The 21,613-nt window shown below is 33.9% G+C and overlaps 2 protein-coding genes across 3 annotated transcripts in view; one reads left to right on the top strand and one right to left on the bottom strand.

Moving 5' to 3' along the window:
- PPP1R3A (protein phosphatase 1 regulatory subunit 3A) overlaps positions 1-5,650 on the bottom strand; it is a 36,135-nt gene extending 30,485 nt beyond the window's left edge. The window contains exon 1 of one of the 2 annotated variants that reach the window (XM_045511137.2): positions 4,807-5,650. In XM_045511137.2, coding sequence (XP_045367093.2) covers positions 4,807-5,594 — 788 coding nt within the window. In that variant the 5' untranslated portion in view covers positions 5,595-5,650. The remainder of the gene's footprint in view (positions 1-4,806) is intronic. The other variant, XM_010947638.3, reaches the window with a different exon arrangement.
- The window catches only part of FOXP2 (forkhead box P2), a 1,129,496-nt gene that overhangs the window by 537,170 nt on the left and 570,713 nt on the right, over positions 1-21,613 (top strand). The gene's annotated exons all lie outside the window — the stretch shown is intronic.

Below are 21,613 nucleotides of genomic sequence, written 5' to 3'. Positions count from 1 at the left end.
GCTCTGACTGGAACACGCTGCATGACCATACCTTATGCCCCATTTTCCAATGCTTTTCTTGGCCTCATTTTAACAATTTTACCACCCTGAAAGATAAACTTTCTGTAATCTTAAAGTTGTGCTTTACAAAGTATCTCTCTCTTTGCCGTTCGTGAATGTGCCTGGGTTCTATTCCTCAGGTACAAAAATTGAAGACTGATCGCTTTTTTTCCCTTGGCATTGAAATCTTTCAGGAATTTATTTGCATTCACCTGGCCAAGTTATAAATACCATCCAACACCTATATCATGTCGTTTCATTACTTAAAATAATAAATTGGTTTCACTTAATAAAATACAAAACCAGATGAAGTCAGTCTTTGTACCCAATGGTTGGGAACATACATTTAGCAGCTGTTGGGAGGGAAAAAAAAAAAAATAATGCTGAAAAGGTCAGTCCCCTGGCCAGTACACAAGATCAGTTATAGATCATGGATTCGAGAAAACCTGAAATGTAATGTAAGTGGTTTTCATTTTTTATCCATGGCTTTCTGTGTATACCCAAAGAATCTGAGCTTGGGTTCAGTGTTCTCTTCTCCCCACCCTCTTCTCTTAGCCCCCTGTGAGGCCTGTTCCCTTGGGGCCTCTCCTTTCTACGGGGTCATGTTTCCAGCCTTGTGCCTAACCACACAGTACCTGACACACAGGCCCTAATAAACACTTGTGGAATGAGTTCTGAAACCTGAACAAGGAAGACTGTGATGTCAGGAGAAATAACACAGTCCAAGAAGCAAGAAATTAGTTAGCTGAACACGATTTGATAGTAATGATGGCAATTAATATGTGGCTCTTGGTGACGACTTTATATGTGCCCAACACTTTACTAGAAGCTTTAAAAATATAATCTCATTTTACTTTAGTTTAATCATTATAACATTGGGCATTATTACCCCTATTTTACAGATGAATAAACTGAGACTTGAGAATTAAAGTAATATGTCCCTGTCACATAGTTATTAGGCATGTATTAACTGGGATTAACATGTGTGCCCGTTCAATGCCAGAATCAGTGCATTTTTACCCCTTTTGACCAGGTCCTCCATTTTTTCATCTATTAAACGTGGAAATTTTCATAGTCATTAAGATCTCTTCCACCTTTAAGATGTTTCAGATATCAGATGACACATCTCAAAAATTTTACTATTCAGTGGGGTTTCCTTGTTGGTTAAAATCCTGCAAAAGACAAAGAAATGTCTCTCTAAAGCTGAAAATTTAGAAACCCTGAAAGGAAAGAGGAGAGGAACTGTTGGGCAGTTTGAGCCTTTCTAGGGTTTTTCAGATCCATCTAAAGCTAGAGTTAGCCTTGTATTTTCATAGGAGTTAACATTTACTGATAATTTACTATGTGCCAGACACAGTGCCAAAACTTTATGTGTATTACTTTATGGAAATCTTAATCTCTTTGAGATAGTACCATTATTATTCACAATTAACAGAAGAGGTACCAAGTTTAACTTGCATAACGTCACACAGCTAGCATGTGGTGCAGCTTGGACTTAAACCCAGATACGTGTAACTCTGAAGCCCCCAATTTTAACTTTAACTGCTTCTGCATGCTATTTTTAGCTTATTTATCTATGTACATTTAATGTTATTTAATTCTTTTGGTAGTTTATTTTGAAATAATGCCTATGAGATGTAGATCAGAAATCTGCTTAGTTTGTTTGCTAACACATACCCCAGGGCCACATATGTGGTGACACTCAGCAGGTATCTCCTGATGCATGCCTTTCAGTGCAATTAAATACATTTGGGTCACTCTCAGTCACATGCCTATGAGTTACAAACTCTGTCTTCTCCCTCTAAATATTTCTTTCTGTCCAAAGTGGATAGATTAATAAGAAAGAAAACAAACAACCACATCAATGTGGAGATTTGCAATCTCTGACCTGAAAAAAAAGCTCCATAGAGAAAACATAAGGCCTGGGGTAACTGACAGAAAAGAAATCCTGCCTCACTAAATATGTTATTGTGGTTCATTAGAAGGGGTTATTAAGACTTTCAGAAGATACAGTCTCTGGGACCCTGATAGCAAATTAACTTTGGTTTTAAGAGAAATTCAGGTTAGTTGTTACTCTCTTCATTAAGACAGACCTATTTTCAGTTTAACTTTGATTTATATTACACAGTATTATGAATCTACATGCATGTTTGAAGTAAAAATTCACATACATTTCTCTTTTGTATTTATCTTCTCAAAGAAGTGAGCTCCAAATTAAGTTACATAGAAAGTGTGGAAATGCTCAAAACAGACCCATTTAGATTCTGTAAACTTTTGAAAGGAGGAAGATATTTTAGAAGCTTTAACTTTTTGATCAAATAAGTATTAGTTCATTTTTGCTTTAGCCAAGTAGACATTTTATAAAAGAACACTAATAAGGTGTGCAATTTTTCCCTAACCAAATTCTTCACAATGAAATCCAACTGCAATATTCATTTAGAAATTTGATAATGCTCTCTTGTGTGAGTTTTAGGAATATTTGAAACCCCATTGCATATAAATTATATCATGGAAAAGCTGTATAAATATTCTATTATGGCACATGCTGTTCCACGGATCTGTCAGGATTTCCTTTATACACTCCATTTTGAGTGGTATATAAATCAGATGTAAAAATTCGTGTTGGACTGAAACTCAGCACAAAAGGCCTCCTCCAGAGGCAAATGCTTTTTTTCAAAATGTGGTTTGAATTATGTTGGTCATTTTTAAGTTATAGAAGTGCAGAAAATGTATTTGTGGTTTTGAAGGAGAGAGATTTTTTCCATTTTTATAACTCATTAGGAAACTTTACAGGCCTTTAGACCATTTTGTGGTTTAGTTCTTCTCAAGTTTTTCCCCAAAGCAATATTAAAACTTGAATGGTGTCCGCTATGAGTCCAATGATTACTGTTCTGAATACAAATATGTGTATGAATATATATCTAGTTATACATATCTTAGACTAGGAGAAGTTTCAATATTGTCATGACTGGTGTAGATTAGCCCTAGCAGTTACCCGTTTTTGTATTTGGTATCATGTTTGGTCCATCGAAGGACTCCTCTGTCTATACCATAGTTCAGATGTAATGCTTGTAATTTTAAAGCTGCATTTCTAGCCTGCAGAAAAATCCAGAGTTGAACAGGACTTCTTTTATAAGGTCTCTTGACAATAAGGCTGTGCCTTTTCTAAGTTTTGCTTTTCTTTAACATATAAGGCAAGTCGCAGCCTGTTTATTAGGTATTCACTGATGATCTCATTTGTGAAGTAGTTAATATGTGTATGTTTATGTATACAAATTAGCTTTTTAAATAGTGTTGAACTTATTTTGTCTACATAGCTAACATGTTGCTAAGTAATTTCATAAACACCAGAACTATTACTTTAACACATAGAGATTATGATTATTTTATCTCATAGTAGCATTGATTAAAACCTGAGAAAGTTATTTGGACAAAGAAAGTTGGCATAATTGACAAAGTCAGGTAAACCAATCTTTCAAATGACCTTAAAGGATAATGAAAATTGAAGTATTTTGTGTGATTGAACTGTTCCACCTACATTATTTAGTTCATTAATCCATTAGAATAGCACATTTAGTGGTTATTATTTATTGGCATATAAATAGATCAAGGCATTAAAATATAAGAGGTTAAAAATGTCACAGTGTTATTCTTTATGTTTTTATTTAATGCCTCTTAGAATCTGGGAGTCTTGAATCCTAATACAGTTTCCTTTCCATCACATGACACTATTTCTGGGGCAGTTACTAGAATCTTTGGGTCTAAGGACAGTTAGAATGAACCACCCTGAGGATAAGCAAGCATTTGCCTGTGGCTGGTGAGGCCTGGTGGGTTTTTCCTTTGGGTAACTCTGAGGAACAGGAGTGGTCCATCTCCTCCTAGATGTTTTACCTATTAGCCTACTGTCATGGAAATTAGCCGGCCTGCAATGGAGAGAGCTGAATACCCAGGGTTTGGTGTTTTTTGTTTTGTTTTTGTTTTTGTTTTTGTTTTTTTTTTCATATTAATAAGAGATCAAGGTTACTAATGAGGGGTCATATCCCAAATCTCTAATATATAAAGCTAACATCCTCATTTCTATTTGGGTCATTTTTTAAAAATTCTGCTCCATTTACTTTTTCTAAATTATACTACTTTGTGTTCCATAATGTTACATTGGTTAGAATTATAAATGTTTATGTGTAATTCATACATCACTCCTACACTTCTGTTTTTCTCTTAGTTTATCATTAAAGTCATAGCTCTTACGATTTAACTTAACGTGTTATCACTCCAAACATTCTTGTATGACTCAGTCAGTCTTAAAAATGTTGTTACAGCTTTTGGGGGAAGTCTATGAATTTCTGAGCACATATTGAAACACAGTTCTATGTTATTCAGAATTGTTTTGAAGTACGGCAAAAACATTTAAAACTACTGAAAATGAATATACTATTTAAAAGACAATATAAACATGTTTTGAATCTAGATTCCATAGTTTGAACTTGAGCAATTTAAACTGGTTATGGAGGCAATATACACATTGCACGCACCACCCCCCCCTTCCATCTATTGTGTTATACCTATATTTCCCTTACCTTTGGAGGAGAAATAACAGTGCTACATTTGAATAGCATTGACCTTGTTAAAGCCTACCACGGTTGTTTTATACATAACATACAGTATATTTTAAACAGAATGGCTACTTTTTACAACCAGTAAAATAAAAAATGACATTTAAAAAATCTTAAGATTATAAAAAGTAAAGAATGTAAGATATATTCTCACCTTGATTTTACCTTTAAGCAGCCTTTTATTTGTCTGTTAGGAACTTCTTCCGGTGGTTTTACAGGCTCCAGCTCTTGTTCTTTCTTTTGACAAACCAATACATAATTTGTGCCATTATTATTTGACCAAAAAGTACCAACAGAAGTTTCATAACGTATACAAAACTCAACTTTAGTGCCATCTTTCTGATAAGGAGGAACCAATAAAATCTTAAAGGAGAACTGGTCAGTTTCACCATCACATGAATTTGGGACATATTCTGCTAATATGTCATAATATGTCTGCCAGTCATCTAAGGACATTCTCACATATACTAACTTCTCAAAAGAAATATTCAAAACTCGAATAATTCCCTTCATACTTGTAGACCCAGGAAGATACTCTGTTGACTCCAGTATCGCTTTCTGTACTTGAAGTTGTTGCATAAGATCTTCTTTTGAAGAAGGCAGGTCAAATAGTGGAGATAAAACATATTCTTCTGTGTGGAAAATGTCCTTCCTTAAGTCAAAATCAGTTGAACCACTCGGTAATTCCCAGCAATCAAATTCTTTAACAGACACAAGATTGAATCCAAAGGTGTCAGCAAATGAAACTCTTCTTGCACCTGAAGGTGGATTTTCCAGGTAAATGTCTTCAGACGAATCCGAACCTCGTCTGCTAGGTTGAGGGGAGAAACCAGGTCTGAAGGTAGCTTTAACTTCTTCATCTTCAGAAAGAGAATCAGATAAATTAGGAACTTCTAAAAAGTTATCTTTGCTAATCTGACTAGGTTCTTCAGAAGACTCCATTGGGCTCTCTGATATCAAATAAGGGAGAACTGTACAACTAGTAGAGGCTGATATTTGAGACACTGAGGCTTAAAATAAGTATAAGGTTACAGTTGACATTGCAAAAAGGAGTCAGCTCTATAAATAGGTCCGATGGCGTGTAAACTATGCTTGCTCGCCTCCAAAGGCCTTTAATATGATAGCATCCATGTTACTCTCACCAACATGTTTCAGATTTAACTCTCAATTTTTAAAGTTGCATGTGTTTATGAGTTCCAAAGAGACATTTTAAATCATCTGCTGTGTTCAAAAATCTGAAACTTTAGCATAAAAATATTTCTTAACCAGTTGATATTAAAAATTAAAACTTGGACTATTTATTTTTAAAGAAAATAAAAGTAGTATCACAATATTAAATATATAGCTTGAGCTAAATCAATCCATTGGAGCAGGCAACAGCAGACAGGAGAGAGCAAGAATATTTATAGAAATGAAAAGATCTGATGTCTAATAATAATGATAGCTACCATTTACCAGGGATGATGTGAACTCTAAACGGTTAAGTAGAGATGCTGGGAGTCATGAGGAAAGAAACATGATTTAGATGGTGAAGGTATCATTTGAAATAAACCATAAAGGGTAGGTAGGATATAGACATGCAGGGTTGACGTACATGAGGTGGATTTTCCAGGTGGAAGAAATAGCCTAAGCCAAGGCTTGGAACAAATAATTAGTCAAATCTATGTTAAACATTAGTAAGTTTCTTTTAATTAAGCCATGGAAAAATAAAATTCAGACAAGTAATGTGTTATTGACTTGAAAATATAGGCGAGCAATAGTAAGCCTGGCCCAAGAGTGAAATTTTTTTTTTTTTTTTTTTGGCGTCCCTGGGTGGGCCCAAAGGAGTGAAATATTTTTGTAGAATAAAATGTTCATCGTTGGCAAATTGCCGTTTGATACCCACAAAGCAGAAGTTAATCCTTGGACATCTTGGAGTTCAATGTAAGTTTTAAATTGTGCAGCCTGTTTACACTGTCATATTTTTGTATTAATGTAAAACCCACTTTAGAGATGGCAATTGGGAAAAAATCCATAAAAAATTTAAACATACATATGCTTTGACCCAGAAATGCTCCAGCTAGAAATTTGCCCTATCAGTAAGGAAAAAGTATGCAAAGATAAATGTAGATATATGTTCATAATAGGATTGATTAGTTTCAAAATTCTAGGAACTATCTAAATATCCATCAATAGTGAAATGGACAAATAATGTTACACCCATATAATAGAATGTTTTACAGCAATAAAAAGGATAAAATAGCACTTTATGTGTTGACATGGAAAGACAACCAAGATAAATGCCTAAGTGAAGAAAAGAAAGTGTGCACAGATATGTGCTTAGAAAATTCCTGGAAAGACACAAAACAAACTGTTAGCAGTGGTTATCTCTAACCACAGAGGTTGAAGGTTGCAAGGGGAAAGGACTCTTATCATTTCGTTTTATGGTTTCTGTACTATTTGAAATGTTAGCCATGAGCAAGATTTTCTTTCAATATATCTCCAACTCAAATTAACTAAATTAAGTGTGAAAGGTGATTATTTTTTAAAAACAGAGAACCCAATAGCATATTTTTAAATGGCAGCTTTATAAATACATTATAACTTACTGAATAATTTCAGTTGCATACAATAGTAGATCAAGAAATTTTTTTTCAAAATTAAAAATAAGTGGCTTCTAGGATAAGGAAATGAAGTTATTTAAGCTTTTCCTCATAGCTAGAATGTGTGGTGACCACATGGATTGTTCAAGAATGTAAGTTGGCTGTGGAAATGACTACCCCTTGCAAACATAATGACCATGAGCCGTGAGTAGCCATATTCCAAAGTACCGAAAATGTATCATTAGTTATTCAAGGAAATTCGTAACAAAATGCTTCATAGCATTTGTCAGTAATCCATACAGTCACGTAAATAACAGAATAAAGAAAATTTGCAGATATAATAATGTACTAAATTATTTTAACTATCCAGGGATTGTAAGCAGAGGCATGGAGATAAAAGCCCCTAGGTTTGTACACTGGCTCTGACACTTACTAGTTGGGTGACCTTCAGAATGTTGCTCAAATTTTCTTACCCTAAGTTTCCCTGATTGTTAAAATGCAGTGTTAACAAATAAATGAGATGCTTGTTAAATGTTTAGCACACAATTTATGTAATAGTAGCAATGATTATTTTTATTTCTATACATGTTTGTGAAACGTTGATTTCTAAGATACATCAATAGACCAGAGATAGATCAGACAGATAGATCAGATTGATAGATGGATAGACAGATAGGTAGGCAGATAGATAGACACAGAGAATCCACATACATAATACTAACTAATGGCTTGTAATTTGTTTCATTTTTGTCTTTTTTAAAGGCTATAGTATATAACGTTTAGCTTTGCAAGACATAAAATAGCTCTGCATTAGAAAATGGTCCTGTTATTTGAGCTAAACTTTCCTTTTCTTAATTTCTCTTTCCACAGAGCACTGCTCCCTTGATTTGTAGTAATCACTGCCTATCTTTTGGAGTTTATAACCTTTGCATAATTGTAGACGGTTGACATGTTCCCCCTTAGTCACCACTTAGCTAAAGCAGAGTGATTTCATCTTTTTAATCTCTTCTCACATGTCAATCCTCCAGTGCTTTTTATCGTTTTGTTACTCCTCTATGAACTCCTTCCAGCTTGCCTATATTATTCTGTTAATGAGCTGCCCCGAGATGAATGCAATAGCACAGATCAAGTGTCTCTGGGGCATGTAAAGAAACTCTGCCAGTTTCAGCGTTGTGACTTGGTGTTTGTACTTGGTTAAAATTTACATCTCCTTGCTTTTTTCCATATCATAGATCAGACCCACATCTTGTTTTCTCATATTCACTACTACTTCAATTTTAACATGACTTTTTACTTCATCAATTCCTGAGGTTTACTGTTTTTATCAGTTATGACTTTTTATTTTTATTGATTTATTTATTTTTTACCAAACTGCAGCTCAAGTTTCCACATATTCTACTTCCTTTGTATTAATCAAAGATTCTCAAAGGCACCTTTAACATGAAAGACCATTTCGATCAGGATCCCCATAAATAGGAAATAGATGTCATGCTAAATAGAAGATAATTCCAGGAGGGCTTATTTGCAAGGGTCTCTTTATAAAGTGTAAGTGCAGAAAAGCCACAAGGGCTAGTGCAGTAAACTGGGGCCAGTTGCATCAGAGCAGTTACCATCCCTCAAGAGATGAGGAAGGGGACAATCATCAAAACTTGAAAGCACAGAGTGCCATAAATGGGGGGGGGGGCAGTGGGGTCACTGGGGGATCAGTGTTCTTTGGTCAAGGGACACACCAGCTGAAGATGACCCTGCCAGGAGTGATGCATGGGCAAAAATACACTGAACTCACTCTTCTCCTTTCCTGTGATAACCTTCCTGGGCTGCCCATTGGCCGGAGACTATGGATTCTATTACAGTTCATTCAGATCAGTCCCTGAGAGCAGAGAGCAGAGTGGAAAGGGGTAAAAGAAAAAAAGTGGTGGGTGGATTTGGAAGAGCAAACAAAGGATATTAGAGATTAAAAGTTTCATATTTACTTATCTTTGTGTGCTTCTGTGCTATATTTAAGCACGTGTATATGTGTTTCTCTTTCTTCATATATATTCCATCTCAATGCCAACTGAGTTTCTATTGCCTAATCTTTTATTGTCACAGCACAAAAAAATTTCAGATGTTTAAGATCTGTAAGCTCTGATCTAGTGAAAGTCACATAAGGAATATTTAGCTTATCCACAGATGACTAGTGATCTTTCTTGAGATTAATTTAACGTCGCATCTGTTTCCCGTGTTAGTGTAAGTCTTTGTAGCCTACACTCTAGAAGCATTTTGTCAGAAAAGAACCTGGAACAGTGATTCTGAACAAGGGATACACAGCAAAAATCACTGGGTGAGATGTTCAAACTTCACAGGCTCAGGTGTGCTATCAAATCTACTGAATGAGAACTTCCAGGTTGATGATGCCCCACAAGTGATTCTGGCGTATATGCGTCATCTACTAGTCTCTTGGCCATAGGGTCAAGGACTTAGGTTCTAGTTAGAGCAAGCTATCATCCCTCAGGTACCACATGCTTTCTTTTATACCGACCCTATAAAATACTTTTTCAAAAAATTTTGTGGCGTTACAGAGTAGCAGAACTTTCAGGCATTTAGCAATCATCTAGACTAGCACTTCATTTTCACATAAGAAAACTGAAATCCAGAACAACAAAGGACCCCCATCATTTGGTAACAGATCAGGGACTTGAACTCAGCTCTCTATTGCTTTCTGTCCAGTATTCTCCGTATTATACCATCCATACACCAACTTTTAGTTTTAGAATTCATAATTAACAAATTAATCATCCTTTGAAAAATAGTCATTAAAATTCATTTGTTCTAGATTTAGTTTTCTTTTTTAATCAATTAACTTTTGTGAACTTTCTTTTTTCCATTTGATGGAGGATCTCCAGGGGTGTCCAGATAAATTTTCTTTGTGGCAGATTCTCTCAACCTTTTTCAACCTATGCCTTTTTGGTAAATATAGTATTTTACACTGTTTTCTCTCTCTCCCTTAGAGGCTTTGCTATACTTCTATTTGGGAATTACTGGTCTCAGTTATAAAAATGAATTATATGATCTCTTTAGAACTAACATTGATAATTATTATTTTAAAGGACTGTTCGTTAAAGGGAACTACTTCAAACATAGTTTGAGACAGATTTGTTCATCAGATGGCCATCAATGGAAAAAAATCCTCTGCAAGTGTTCATATCTACCAATAAAACATACAGATCAGTCAGCAGAAAATGAAAACTTTGCCAGATGCAGGTAAATTTTTAAAGGGATATGTCATTTATTCCACAGAGAGCTGAATCATTTAGTACAGGTAATTGATCATGTTATAGCAGACGAGTTTGCCACCAAAGGCAGCATCCAGATTCTTCAGCTTAATTTATAAAAGAAAAACCAGTAAAATACTTAAGTACAAAGTGCTTATTTTGTATGGATTATCCAATAAGCTTTAAACTCCTTTGGTCAAAATAAAAGCATATGGATATATAGTAGTTATAGAAATCTAGAGCTTTAAGTTCAGTTATCAAGCAAGCATCATTTTACCTATAAGACGATTGGAATCCAAGTGGTCAACTGAATTCTTACTCGGGGTTGTTGGTGATTTCAGCATTAGCCCTAAAAGGAAAACATACTGTAAACTTCTTGAAGACAGATACCATCTGATAATATCTTAGTAAACTGTTCATTGACCTATAAAAATCATGCCCATAGTATATGCATTTTGATACTAAAAAGTACAGCTAAGCACACTGCACTGGGAGTCAATAGGCCTGAATTCTGGAGTCACATTTATCACTAAGAAACTATATGGCACTAGAAATCATTTAGCTGCTTTGTCTAAATGTCTGGATTTTTTTTAAGATCTCCTCAAAAATTGGAAATCTGCAGACACTTGACCCTTTTATTATGAAAGTTGCTATTTACATGTGAAGCAAACATACATTGATTTCCTTCTTTGTGCCACATACTGTGCTAGATGCTAAGGCTACAACGTTAAATACAAAATATGGAATCTTTTCTCAACAGCTGAGCAGAGAGAGCCAGGGGAGAGACAGACAGCAGGAGAAACTCTCCATCATGTTATAGCTCACTCTGTTGCCCTGATAGCCTTAGTCATTGATTGGAAAATCATGGGAATAATCCTTGTAGGCTTGGCTTACAACATTCTCCTCTCTATTGTGTTAGAATTGTATTGTGTTAGAATTGGACTCTTGTTTCATAGACAGGTTTTTAAATTCTTTTATCTGCAGCCAGGGCTGATCCATCCCTTTTTTAAAGAAGCTCAGCCTCCAAATAGTATAAAATACTGATTCTTGTGGCTGCTATTTATTTTGTTGATTTTATTGACTATTTATTTCAGGAAATCTAGTGTTAGAGTGTTAGCCAAAAATGCTGTGCTCAATTTTCACCCCACATTTTCAGGTGAGGTGAGGGCATCAGCTAAGAAATACTTAGGAGCCCATGTAAGAGTGCAAATCCCTTGCACTCTCATTTGCATATGTACATATGTATATGTATGACATAGATAGCCCTAGCCTAAAATCACTGCTTTACTCAATTAAGAACAACAAATTCAATATTTTTTCTAATTATATTAATGTAAATTATCAAACATTATTTTAACTACTAACTTAATTATTTAAAGTTGTAAATTCCAGTAGTTAAATTTTAGATACTATTTATTTGGATACACTCTTGGACATACTTGTCATATTTTTCAGTCAGAAATATTTATTTCATTAAACATATTTTACTGGTAGAAGTTTAATAAAATGGAAGAGTGAGTTTTGGAGTCAAATAGACCTGGTTCAAATGCCTTCTGTTTTTCTTATAAGCTGTTTGCTCTTGGGCAGGATGCTTAACTACTCTGTGCCTCATTTTTCATTCTGTGAATGGAGCACAATAGTGCTTAAGTCACTGGATTGTTGTAAGGATTAAACTAGAACATGTGCGTAAGCAGTTGCCAATAATGACAACCCAAATAAACAATAAAAATTGTATGTATTATTACTGTTATTTTTGCTGAAGGTAATGTTGCAATATTGTTGATCATATTAACATACCTCCATTCTTGAGAGAGAATTCAGCTGTGGGATTTAAGAACACAGTCACTGGGGACGCACTGCTTATGCTCAAATCCTGCTTCAGTTTATTAGCTGAATGACTTTAGGTAATTACTTAACCTTTCTGTGCTTTTATTTCCACATTTATTTGTCCAATAGTAATACCATAGTTCCTACCTCCAAGAGTTGTTCAAAGATCAAATGAGTTAATAAATGAAAAGTTTATGAAGCAATAAAAAGTATATAGTTATGGTGGTTAAAAATTTACAAGGAAAATCCCAGCATCTAAATTATGGGACATGATAGAGGTGTAACCTAATGCTACAGTTGTAATAATTCCACAAAATATAAATGTATCCAATCAACATGTTGTACGCTTTAAACTTGCATGATTTTGTATGTCAACTATATCTCACTAAATTTTTAAAAAGCCAATCATCTAGTATAGTCATTGTGTATTTTTCTTACATTTTCCTTCTTGAAAGTTCCATGAGAAAAAGTATCCATTTTGTGTACCATTGTATTTCCATATATTGCGTATTATGTAAATGGATGAATGGGTAGATGTGTGGATGGATAGATGGATAGATGGATGTGTGAGTGGGTAGATGGTAGGAAGAATGAATGACTTCAACATAATCCATCACCTTTCTGGCATTCTACCAATTTTATTACTATTTTTGTTCTTTAAGACAGTAAAAATCAATGTTTATAATGTAAGATCCTGAAGTAACCTCTAAATTATTAAAAAATGATTATTCATGTGTGGCAATTCTCCACCCACCAAAATATTTTGTTAAGTAGAATACTCTATTCTTTGTCCAGGCCAGATACATTCCACAGTAAACAGAATGTGGAAACCAATGCATACTGTTGGTGACCTTTTATTATGTGCACCAGATAAAAGCAAAAGAAGTTGCTTCAGATTCATTTTATACTGCATTATTTTAAAGGCATATATTTTCTTTGAACTGAGTCACCATAAGTTCAGACCAGTAGAAGACATACCTCCTTCTCCACTCCATACTAGCCCTTCCTTGTTGTTATTAAATTCAACAAATGGTTTAATTTAGGATGAAACAACATATAACATGGAAGGAAATAAAACTTGATTTTGGAAAATTAAGGGTGTCTGGAATTTTATTATGGGATCCTTAGAAAAGCATGCAGGTAACAACATTTTTTTTCAAACTATTTACAGGGTAGTACTATAATAAATGCCTTACTTTTTATGTCTAATGTCATTTGAGTTACTTAATACAGGCAAAACTTCAGCATTAACTATGAATTTCTCCAAAAATTTCAGAGATAGGTATATGCTTTATGTAATGCTTGGCATAGTTTTGGGCGATGATAAATACTTAATGCTTCTGCAACAACTTAAAGAATCTTAAACTGAATTTACCATAAGTAGGGTGCCTAATAGTGGTTAATATTTTAACAAAGTCAGGAAAATTGTTGGTATTAGTGGTCTCAGCTGGACATTGTTTTAGTTTACCAGGCCAGGAGCTTGAACCTGTGATACAGGGACACTGCAGGGTGTGTGGATGGAAAACAAAAGGTCTGAAAATTCTCTAAAATTATATGTTAAGTTTATTCATGTCTACATTTTACTGTGTTGAATATACCAAATTTTTATTCCAGGTTCTGAAAAAAAATTTTAAGAATTATTGATATCTGCAAATAATTATTGGACAATCAGGAGGAGTTGGTCCTCTGAATTAAAAGCAGAATATGTGCCAGTCTGTCCCTTTTATGCACCTAAAGTCAGCCCAAACTGAATCAGTATCCAAATCTCTTTGCTGTGTAATATAAAATAATACATGATGATGTTTATATCAACACATACATACATAATGCATATCTAACCTGACTATTTAGGTGAGAAATAAATAGGGCTTGCTTAATTTTTCATAAGGCATTCCTGGCACAGTGAACAGATATACTTAGCATCATTCTAAATTTTCCCATGGCAAATCATCTTTTACCAACGGAGCAATCAACTGTCACTGGATTATTTTAGACTTTTCTTAAGAATTAAAAAAAATCTAGGCATAATCTCTTATTTAACCCAGTAGCTTAAAAAAAAATATATATATATATATATATATATATATATTTTTAAATCATATAACACAAAGTTGTCAAACATATAGGGAAATACATGTTTTTTTGAAGTGGAATCAGCTTGATAGTTTAAATGATTTGATCATTGATGTGTTTGGCAAATTATTTGGTGTAACCCACTTAGGAGTTTGTGTTTGTTCATTATAAGGCTGACATTATTTTGTCTTTGAGTTGTAAAGCTCCCTGGAAGTCATTCTGTACAACCTCCACCCTTTAAAGACTCCCTTTTAAGATTTATCAACAGGAATGCTTCTCTCTTTTTCTTGCATAAATCCAGTGATAGGAAACTCATTGCTTCATAAGATGTCACATTCCACTTGAAAAAATAAATAAAATCTCTGTCATTTTGTGCTACAGTCTAATTGACATTAGTTTTTGTGTTTTATTTTTATTTTTGTCTCGAAAGCAGCATTTGATATCCTCATAAGAACTCACTGTGTTAACCAAAGTCTTCATAAAAATTTGTGTCAACTGAAGCAAAACTTTTAAAGTACTACATTTATACTAAAACTTCACATCATTAGTGTACAGCTCATTGAATTTTTCCCAAAGTGATCTTAGTCATTTAACCAACTCTTTCGAAAAATAGATTATCAACTCCAGCAAGAAATCCGTCTCATACCTACTCCCAATAGCTGTGCCTCTAAAGGTAATCACTGTCTTGACTTCCATCACCTCTGATTAGTTTTTCTGTTTTTTAAGCTTAATTTAACTGGGACCAAACTGTTTGGTATGGCTTCTTTTGCTTAATACAATGTTTATGAAATTCATTTATTCTCTTTATTGTACACTATTCTACTTTATGACTAGATTATAACTTGTTATTCATTCTATTATTGAAAGGCATTTGATTTGTTAATAGATGAACCACTAAAGACAGTTATGCAGTAACATTCTTATAGATGTCATTTGGTGCACAGGTGTATGCATTAGATATATCCCCAGGAGTGCGTTTGTTGGATCATAAAGTAAGTGTACACCTTTAATAGCTACTACCAAGCAGTTCGTCAAAGTAGCAGGACCAATACATATACTCCCAAACAGCCATGTGTGAGGGTTTGAGTTACTTTGAATCCTTGCAAGCACTTGGTATCGGGTCAGTAGTTTTCTTTGTTACTCTGGTAGTTATGACATCTTACTGTTGTTCTTATTTAAGTTTTACTCATTTTAATTTTATTAAAAATTGAGTGTTTTTTGCCTTTTTGAACATTTGGATGTCTGCTTCTGTAAACTGACTTTTCAAGATTATAGATAGATAGATAGATAGATAGATAGATAGATAGATAGATAGATAGATATAATTTTTTTGTTGTAAATACATCTGTGTATGTCTATCTGTGTATTATTTCTCCCATTATGTGACCTGCCTTTTCACTCTTGATGATGTCTTTGATGAATGGAATTTATTTTAAGTAGAGTTTATTTGCCAGTCCTTTAGGTAAATCCTTTATGATTTACCTTTCACATTTAAATGTACAGTCCATCTGGAATTGATTTATGGATACAAATTAGATTTATTTTTGTTACATAAGAATATCCAATGTGTGCAGCATAACTTATTGAAAATATTATTTCTCCCTCTACCGTGGCATCACCTTTGTAATAAAATTAGCAACCATATGTGTGAAAGTCTATTTCTGTACTCTTATCTAGACAGTTGTTCTATCTTAATATTTTTGTGTTAATATTACATTTTAATTATTGTAGCTTCATAATGTCTTCATATTCTCTAAAGTAAATCCCAGCTTGTTTTTCAGAATTTTCTTGACCCTTTGCAACTCTATTTATATTTCAGAATCAGTTTGTTAATTTCTACAAAAAAATTCTGCTAAGGTTTTATTTGGAATACATTGAGTCTATAGATTATTTGAAGAGAATTGACATTTTTACAATATTTGAGTTTTCTAATCTGTAAATATCATTTAGCCTCTATTTTTAGCTTTTTAAAAATTTCTTTCAATAATATTTTGTAGTTTGCAGTGAGGAGCCCTTTCACATGTGTCATTAGATTTGTTTTGTGGTATTTGATTTACTGTGCTAGCATATGTAGTGTCATTTTAAGCATTTCTTTTTCTGTTCTTCCTTTTGTTGGTACAAGAAATGCAATTGATTTTGGTAAACTGACATTGTATTTAGTGACCTTACTAAATTCATTTATTATTTGTAGTAGTTTATTTTGTATTTTATGTTTACAATGTAATGTCAACCTGTGAATAGTGGCTGTTTATTTCTTTTATCTGTTGTTTTACTTTCTTGCTTTATTGCACTAGGGGAAAAAATTACATATGGTGTTCAATAGTAGTGGCTGTAACTAGCATCCTTGACTAAATCCTCATCTATATGGTAAAGATTTCAATATTTCACCATGAAGTATGAAATTTAATTTTGGTTAAACTGGATATCCATATGCAAAAGAATTAAGTTGGACCCCATCTTCCAATATACAAAAATTAATTCAAAAAGGAATCAAAAACTTACATTTTAAGAGCTTAGACTAGAAAACTTTTATACAAAAACATAGGCATAAATCTTTATGGGCTTGGGTTAAACAATAGTTTCTTAGGTATGACACCAAAGCACAAATGATAAAAGAAAATAATAAATAAGACTTCATCAAAATTAAAAACTTTTTTCCTCCAAAAGACACTATAAAGAAAATGCAAAGACTATACAGAATGAGAGAAAGTATCTGCAAATAATATGTAATAAAGAACTCATAGGTACAATATATAATGAACCCTTACAACTCAACAATAAAAAGACAACCCCATTAAAAAATGGGCAAAGATATTTGAATGGGCGTTTCCCAAAAAAGGTTTATGAATGGCCAATAAGCACATGAAAATAAGGGGGTTAACCTCATTAGTAATTAAGGAAATATAAATCAAAACCACAGTGTGATACCACTTCATACCCACAAAACCAGAAAGCAAATGATAACAAGTGTTGAGGCCTTTGGAGAAATAGGAATTCTTCATGCACTTCTGGTGGGAATGTAAAATGCTATGGCCACTTTGGAAAGCAGTTTGGTGATTTCTCAGATGGTTTAATATGAGTTACCATGTGAGCCAGCAATTTCACTCCTAGGTATATACCCAAGAGAAATGAAAGCGGCTACCCACACAAAAACGCATACGTAAATATTTATAGTAGCATATTCATGGTAGCCCAAAAGTTTAAAAAAAAAAAAAAAGAAATGTTCATCAGTGGATGAATGAATAAACAAAATGTGCTGTATCCACACAATGAATTGCTGTTCAGCAATAGAAAGGAATGAAGTACATGTTACAACATGGATGAATCTTGAAAACATGCTAAGTAAAAGAATCCAGACAGAAAAGGCCACATATTCCACAATTCCATTTATAGGAAATGTCTAGAGTAGGCAAATCCATTGAGAGAGAAAATAGATTAGTGGTTGTCAGAGGCTGAGGGTAAGAGAAATGGGAAGTGACTGATAATGGGTACTGGATTTCTTTCTGTTGTGATGAAAATTTTAAAAATTAGGTAATAGTGGTGTTGCACATATCTGTGAAAATACTAAAAAGCCACTGAACTATATACTTTAAAAGGGTGAATTTTAAGGTATGTGAATTATATCTCAGTTTTTAAAAATTTATTTCTCTGGCAAAATTCTCCATCTTGCACTATTCTCTGGCACTGTTTTCATGGTGATTTTAAAAATCCATGTCTGATAACTATTTTTCCTTTTTTCTCATTGGTCTTGGCAGAATTACATAACAAGCTATGGCATCATAACAGAAAAAAAGAAGTTAATTCTTCTTTCTTTAAATGGGCCAGTTCTCCCTTAATGTATATTAGTGAAATTGATTTTATGAACCTAAATGTAAGATAAGATGATTCTTGTCAACTTCTGTCACCTGCTATCGCATCCACTTTCGTATTAGTTTTAGCACTCAGCTTTGTTACAACAAGTATTCCTAGCGTAAGGTATAGTTTTCTCAAATCTAAATTCTCTTCAGACCCTTAGATGTAGTATTTCCAAATCTCCTCACCCCTGCATGTACAAACTTCCAGTCAGCAAGTAATGATAATCTATGGGATTATTCTGAAATAGAAGAAAAAAACTCAGAAGCTATGTCTGTATCTTTCAGATGGTCTCCAGTAAGAAAGGCTTTGAAAAAATAAAATAGAACATATGTCTAGAGCAATAAATAACTTCAACTAAGTCTCTCTTTTTTAGAAATGTAGATTTTAAAGGGCAGAGGGATGGAGTATCTTGACTCGACCAGAGCTAGTTAGTAAAAGGATGGCCTTAGTCCCAGAGCTAGTACCCTTCATCTACTCACCACTTTACAATGAATTCAATTAATCTGAAATCCACTAGGGAGAGAGTAGCATATTATAAAAAGAGCATTAGAGTCTGGAGAATTCTATTCAAACTATGGTTCATACATTACCAGTCATGTGAACTTGAACAAGTATTTGACTTCTCTAAAGGATCCTCATTGTCTTTATATGTATGTAAAACAAAGATAACAGTATTGTTATGAATATTAAAGGAGACAATATGTTTTAAAGGCCAAGCACAGTGCCTAGCATATAACAGATGTTCAGTTAGCAATAACATAGAGTGAAATTAAAAATAAGGTTAATTCTGTGCCTTAAACTTGTGTAAAATGTTACGTTTTTTCCAAAGTGCAACAGTCCTTAGATATTATCACTTTTATGACATTTGATTCTGTTTCTGCTTGTGTAACTTTCTATTAAAGACAGTAACTTATAGTATTCAGTTTGTACTTGAACAACCACAGAAGATAAATAAGAGTTGTAATCATTTTATCTCATCTCATTGAAGATGTCGACTCCCCATCTTCTTATCTCCCACTCTCAAATTCTGTCAGCCCATCTGAAAAACATTCACCTACACTCCCAAACCACACCACAATAACCCAACAGAACACAAGAAGTTCCCAGAGTCCTGAAGGGTAAAGAAGTAGGGATGGGAAGGATCTGATATGATGCTTTCTATCCTTGTGGAATTTAAACTTATTTTAATTTGATAATTCCCTCAGAAAGGTTAAATATAAATTCTTTCTCAGTCCCAGTTCCCACAGAATGAGAATGTGATTTCTAGTCATGTTCTCATTAAAAGAAAATTTCACTATTGTAAAACAATTAGTTGATCTCGAAGGTCCTTTTTAATCTTCTAATTCTGACTCTATGCCCCATGAAATTTATTGCAGCGTGCTTAAATTTGTATATTGAATTGTTCCATTTGTTCATTGTGTGTATACATGTGTGCGCCGGGACAGGCATTATTGATTGACTTCCAAAACTTTCATTTCATAAGATTCATTTTAGTAAGTATTTATCAATATTACTAACTGTGTGAAAAGGTGAATAAGAAAGTGCCCTTGCCTTCAAGGGTACCATAAATTATTACAGAAAATGTCACTTAAACATCTTCTCCACTGTGAATTAGACAAATATTTTTAGAAACAATGACTAGAGTTTATCATCTTACTTCCTGAAATGTTTATCAGCCTGTGGCTTTTTTTTTTCTTTCTTTCTTCTTTTTTCTTTCTTTCTTTCTTTCTTTCTTTTTTTTTTTTTGAGTATAGCTGATTTACAATGTTGTGTTAGTTTAGCTTCTCGTACAGCATAGTGATTCAGTTATGCATATATATATTCTTTTTCATATTCTTTTTCAGTATAGGTTATTACAAGCTATTGAAAATAGTTCCCTGTGCTATACAGTAGGGCCTTGTTGTTTATCTATTTTGTACATAGTAGTTTGTATCTGCTAATTCCAAACTCCTAATTTATCCCCCCCCACCCCTTTTCTCCTTTGGTAACCCTAAGTTTGTTTTCTGTCTGTGAGTCTTATTACGGTTTTGTAAATAAGTTCATTTGTATCCTTTTTTAAGATTCCACATGTAAGTGATATCATATATTTGTCTTGCTCTGTCTGACTTACTTCACTTAATATGATAATCTCTAGGCCCACACATGTTGCTGCAAATGGCATGATTTCATTATTTTTTATGGCAGAGTAATATTCCAGTGTGTGTGTGTGTGTGTGTGTGTGTGTGTCTGTGTGTGTGTGTGTGTGTCTGTGTGTGTGTATAAAATCACAACTTCTTTATCCAGTCATCTGTCAATGAACACTTAGGTTGCTTCTGTGTCTTGGCTGTTCTAAATAGTGTTACTATGAACATTGGAAGTACTTACATAGTCTCAAATTTGTTCCCTCCAGATATATGCCCAGGAGTGCGATTGCTGGATCATACTATAAGTCTATTTTTAGTTTTTTTAAGGAATCTCCATACTGTTATCCATAGCAGCTGCACCAAATTCCATTCCCACCAACAGTGCAGAAGGGTTCCCTTTTCTCCTCACCTCTCCAGCATTTATTGTTTGTGAACCTTTTAATGATGGCCATTCTGACTGGTGTGAAGTGATATCTCACTGTAGTTTTGATTTGCATTTTTCTGATGATTGTTACTTTCTCTTAGTTTTTAAAATTTTAGTAGATAGCTTTCCACATGTTATTTATGTAAGTTGCCTATATCAAATATGGGTCAGGTTGAAACACACTGGATTGCTGTGGTGAGTGTTTCAATCTTATCACAAAATCTTCATGCCCAAGAAACAGACCATGAAGATAATATCTTAGTTATCACCAGGTTCAGATCAGACAGCATTATCAGCTCTCTTCCATTACTTGAATAGTATTGTGGGATTGGCTCAAAATTTCAGTTTAATTTTCTCTACTGTTTTCACATATGCTGAAGTGTGAGCTAGCTATCGAAGGGCTAGAAAAGCACTTATATGACATCTTGTCTCCCACAGCTCCAAGTACACAGCTTTACCAGAAGATGTTTGTGTACTACAGCATATTTAAACCGGAAGGGATTCTAGAGAACGTTTTGATCCTCTGCTTCATTTTATTGTGAAAAGAAGCAGGTCTATAGGAAAGAAGAGAATCCCTCACCCCCACTTTTATGAGTTCACTAGCAGCATAAGTAAAACCAGAACTTGATCAGCTGGCTCTCAATTCAGTTGTCTTTCCCCTCAAACTCATTAAGTAGATCTTGTTTATTAATTAAAAGGACTGCTTGAAATGTGTCTGTGCCTTTCCTGAAGGGGTTCTCCTGATCACTAGCAGCTGAACCCTTCTTTACTAAATATTTTTATTGCATCCATACTTAAGATGGGGATGGTCCATAAAATACAA

The sequence above is a fragment of the Camelus bactrianus genome, chromosome 7 (assembly GCF_048773025.1).
Source record: "Camelus bactrianus isolate YW-2024 breed Bactrian camel chromosome 7, ASM4877302v1, whole genome shotgun sequence".
Taxonomy (NCBI): Eukaryota; Metazoa; Chordata; class Mammalia; order Artiodactyla; family Camelidae; genus Camelus; species Camelus bactrianus.
This window is presented reverse-complemented; position numbering and strand designations above follow the sequence as displayed.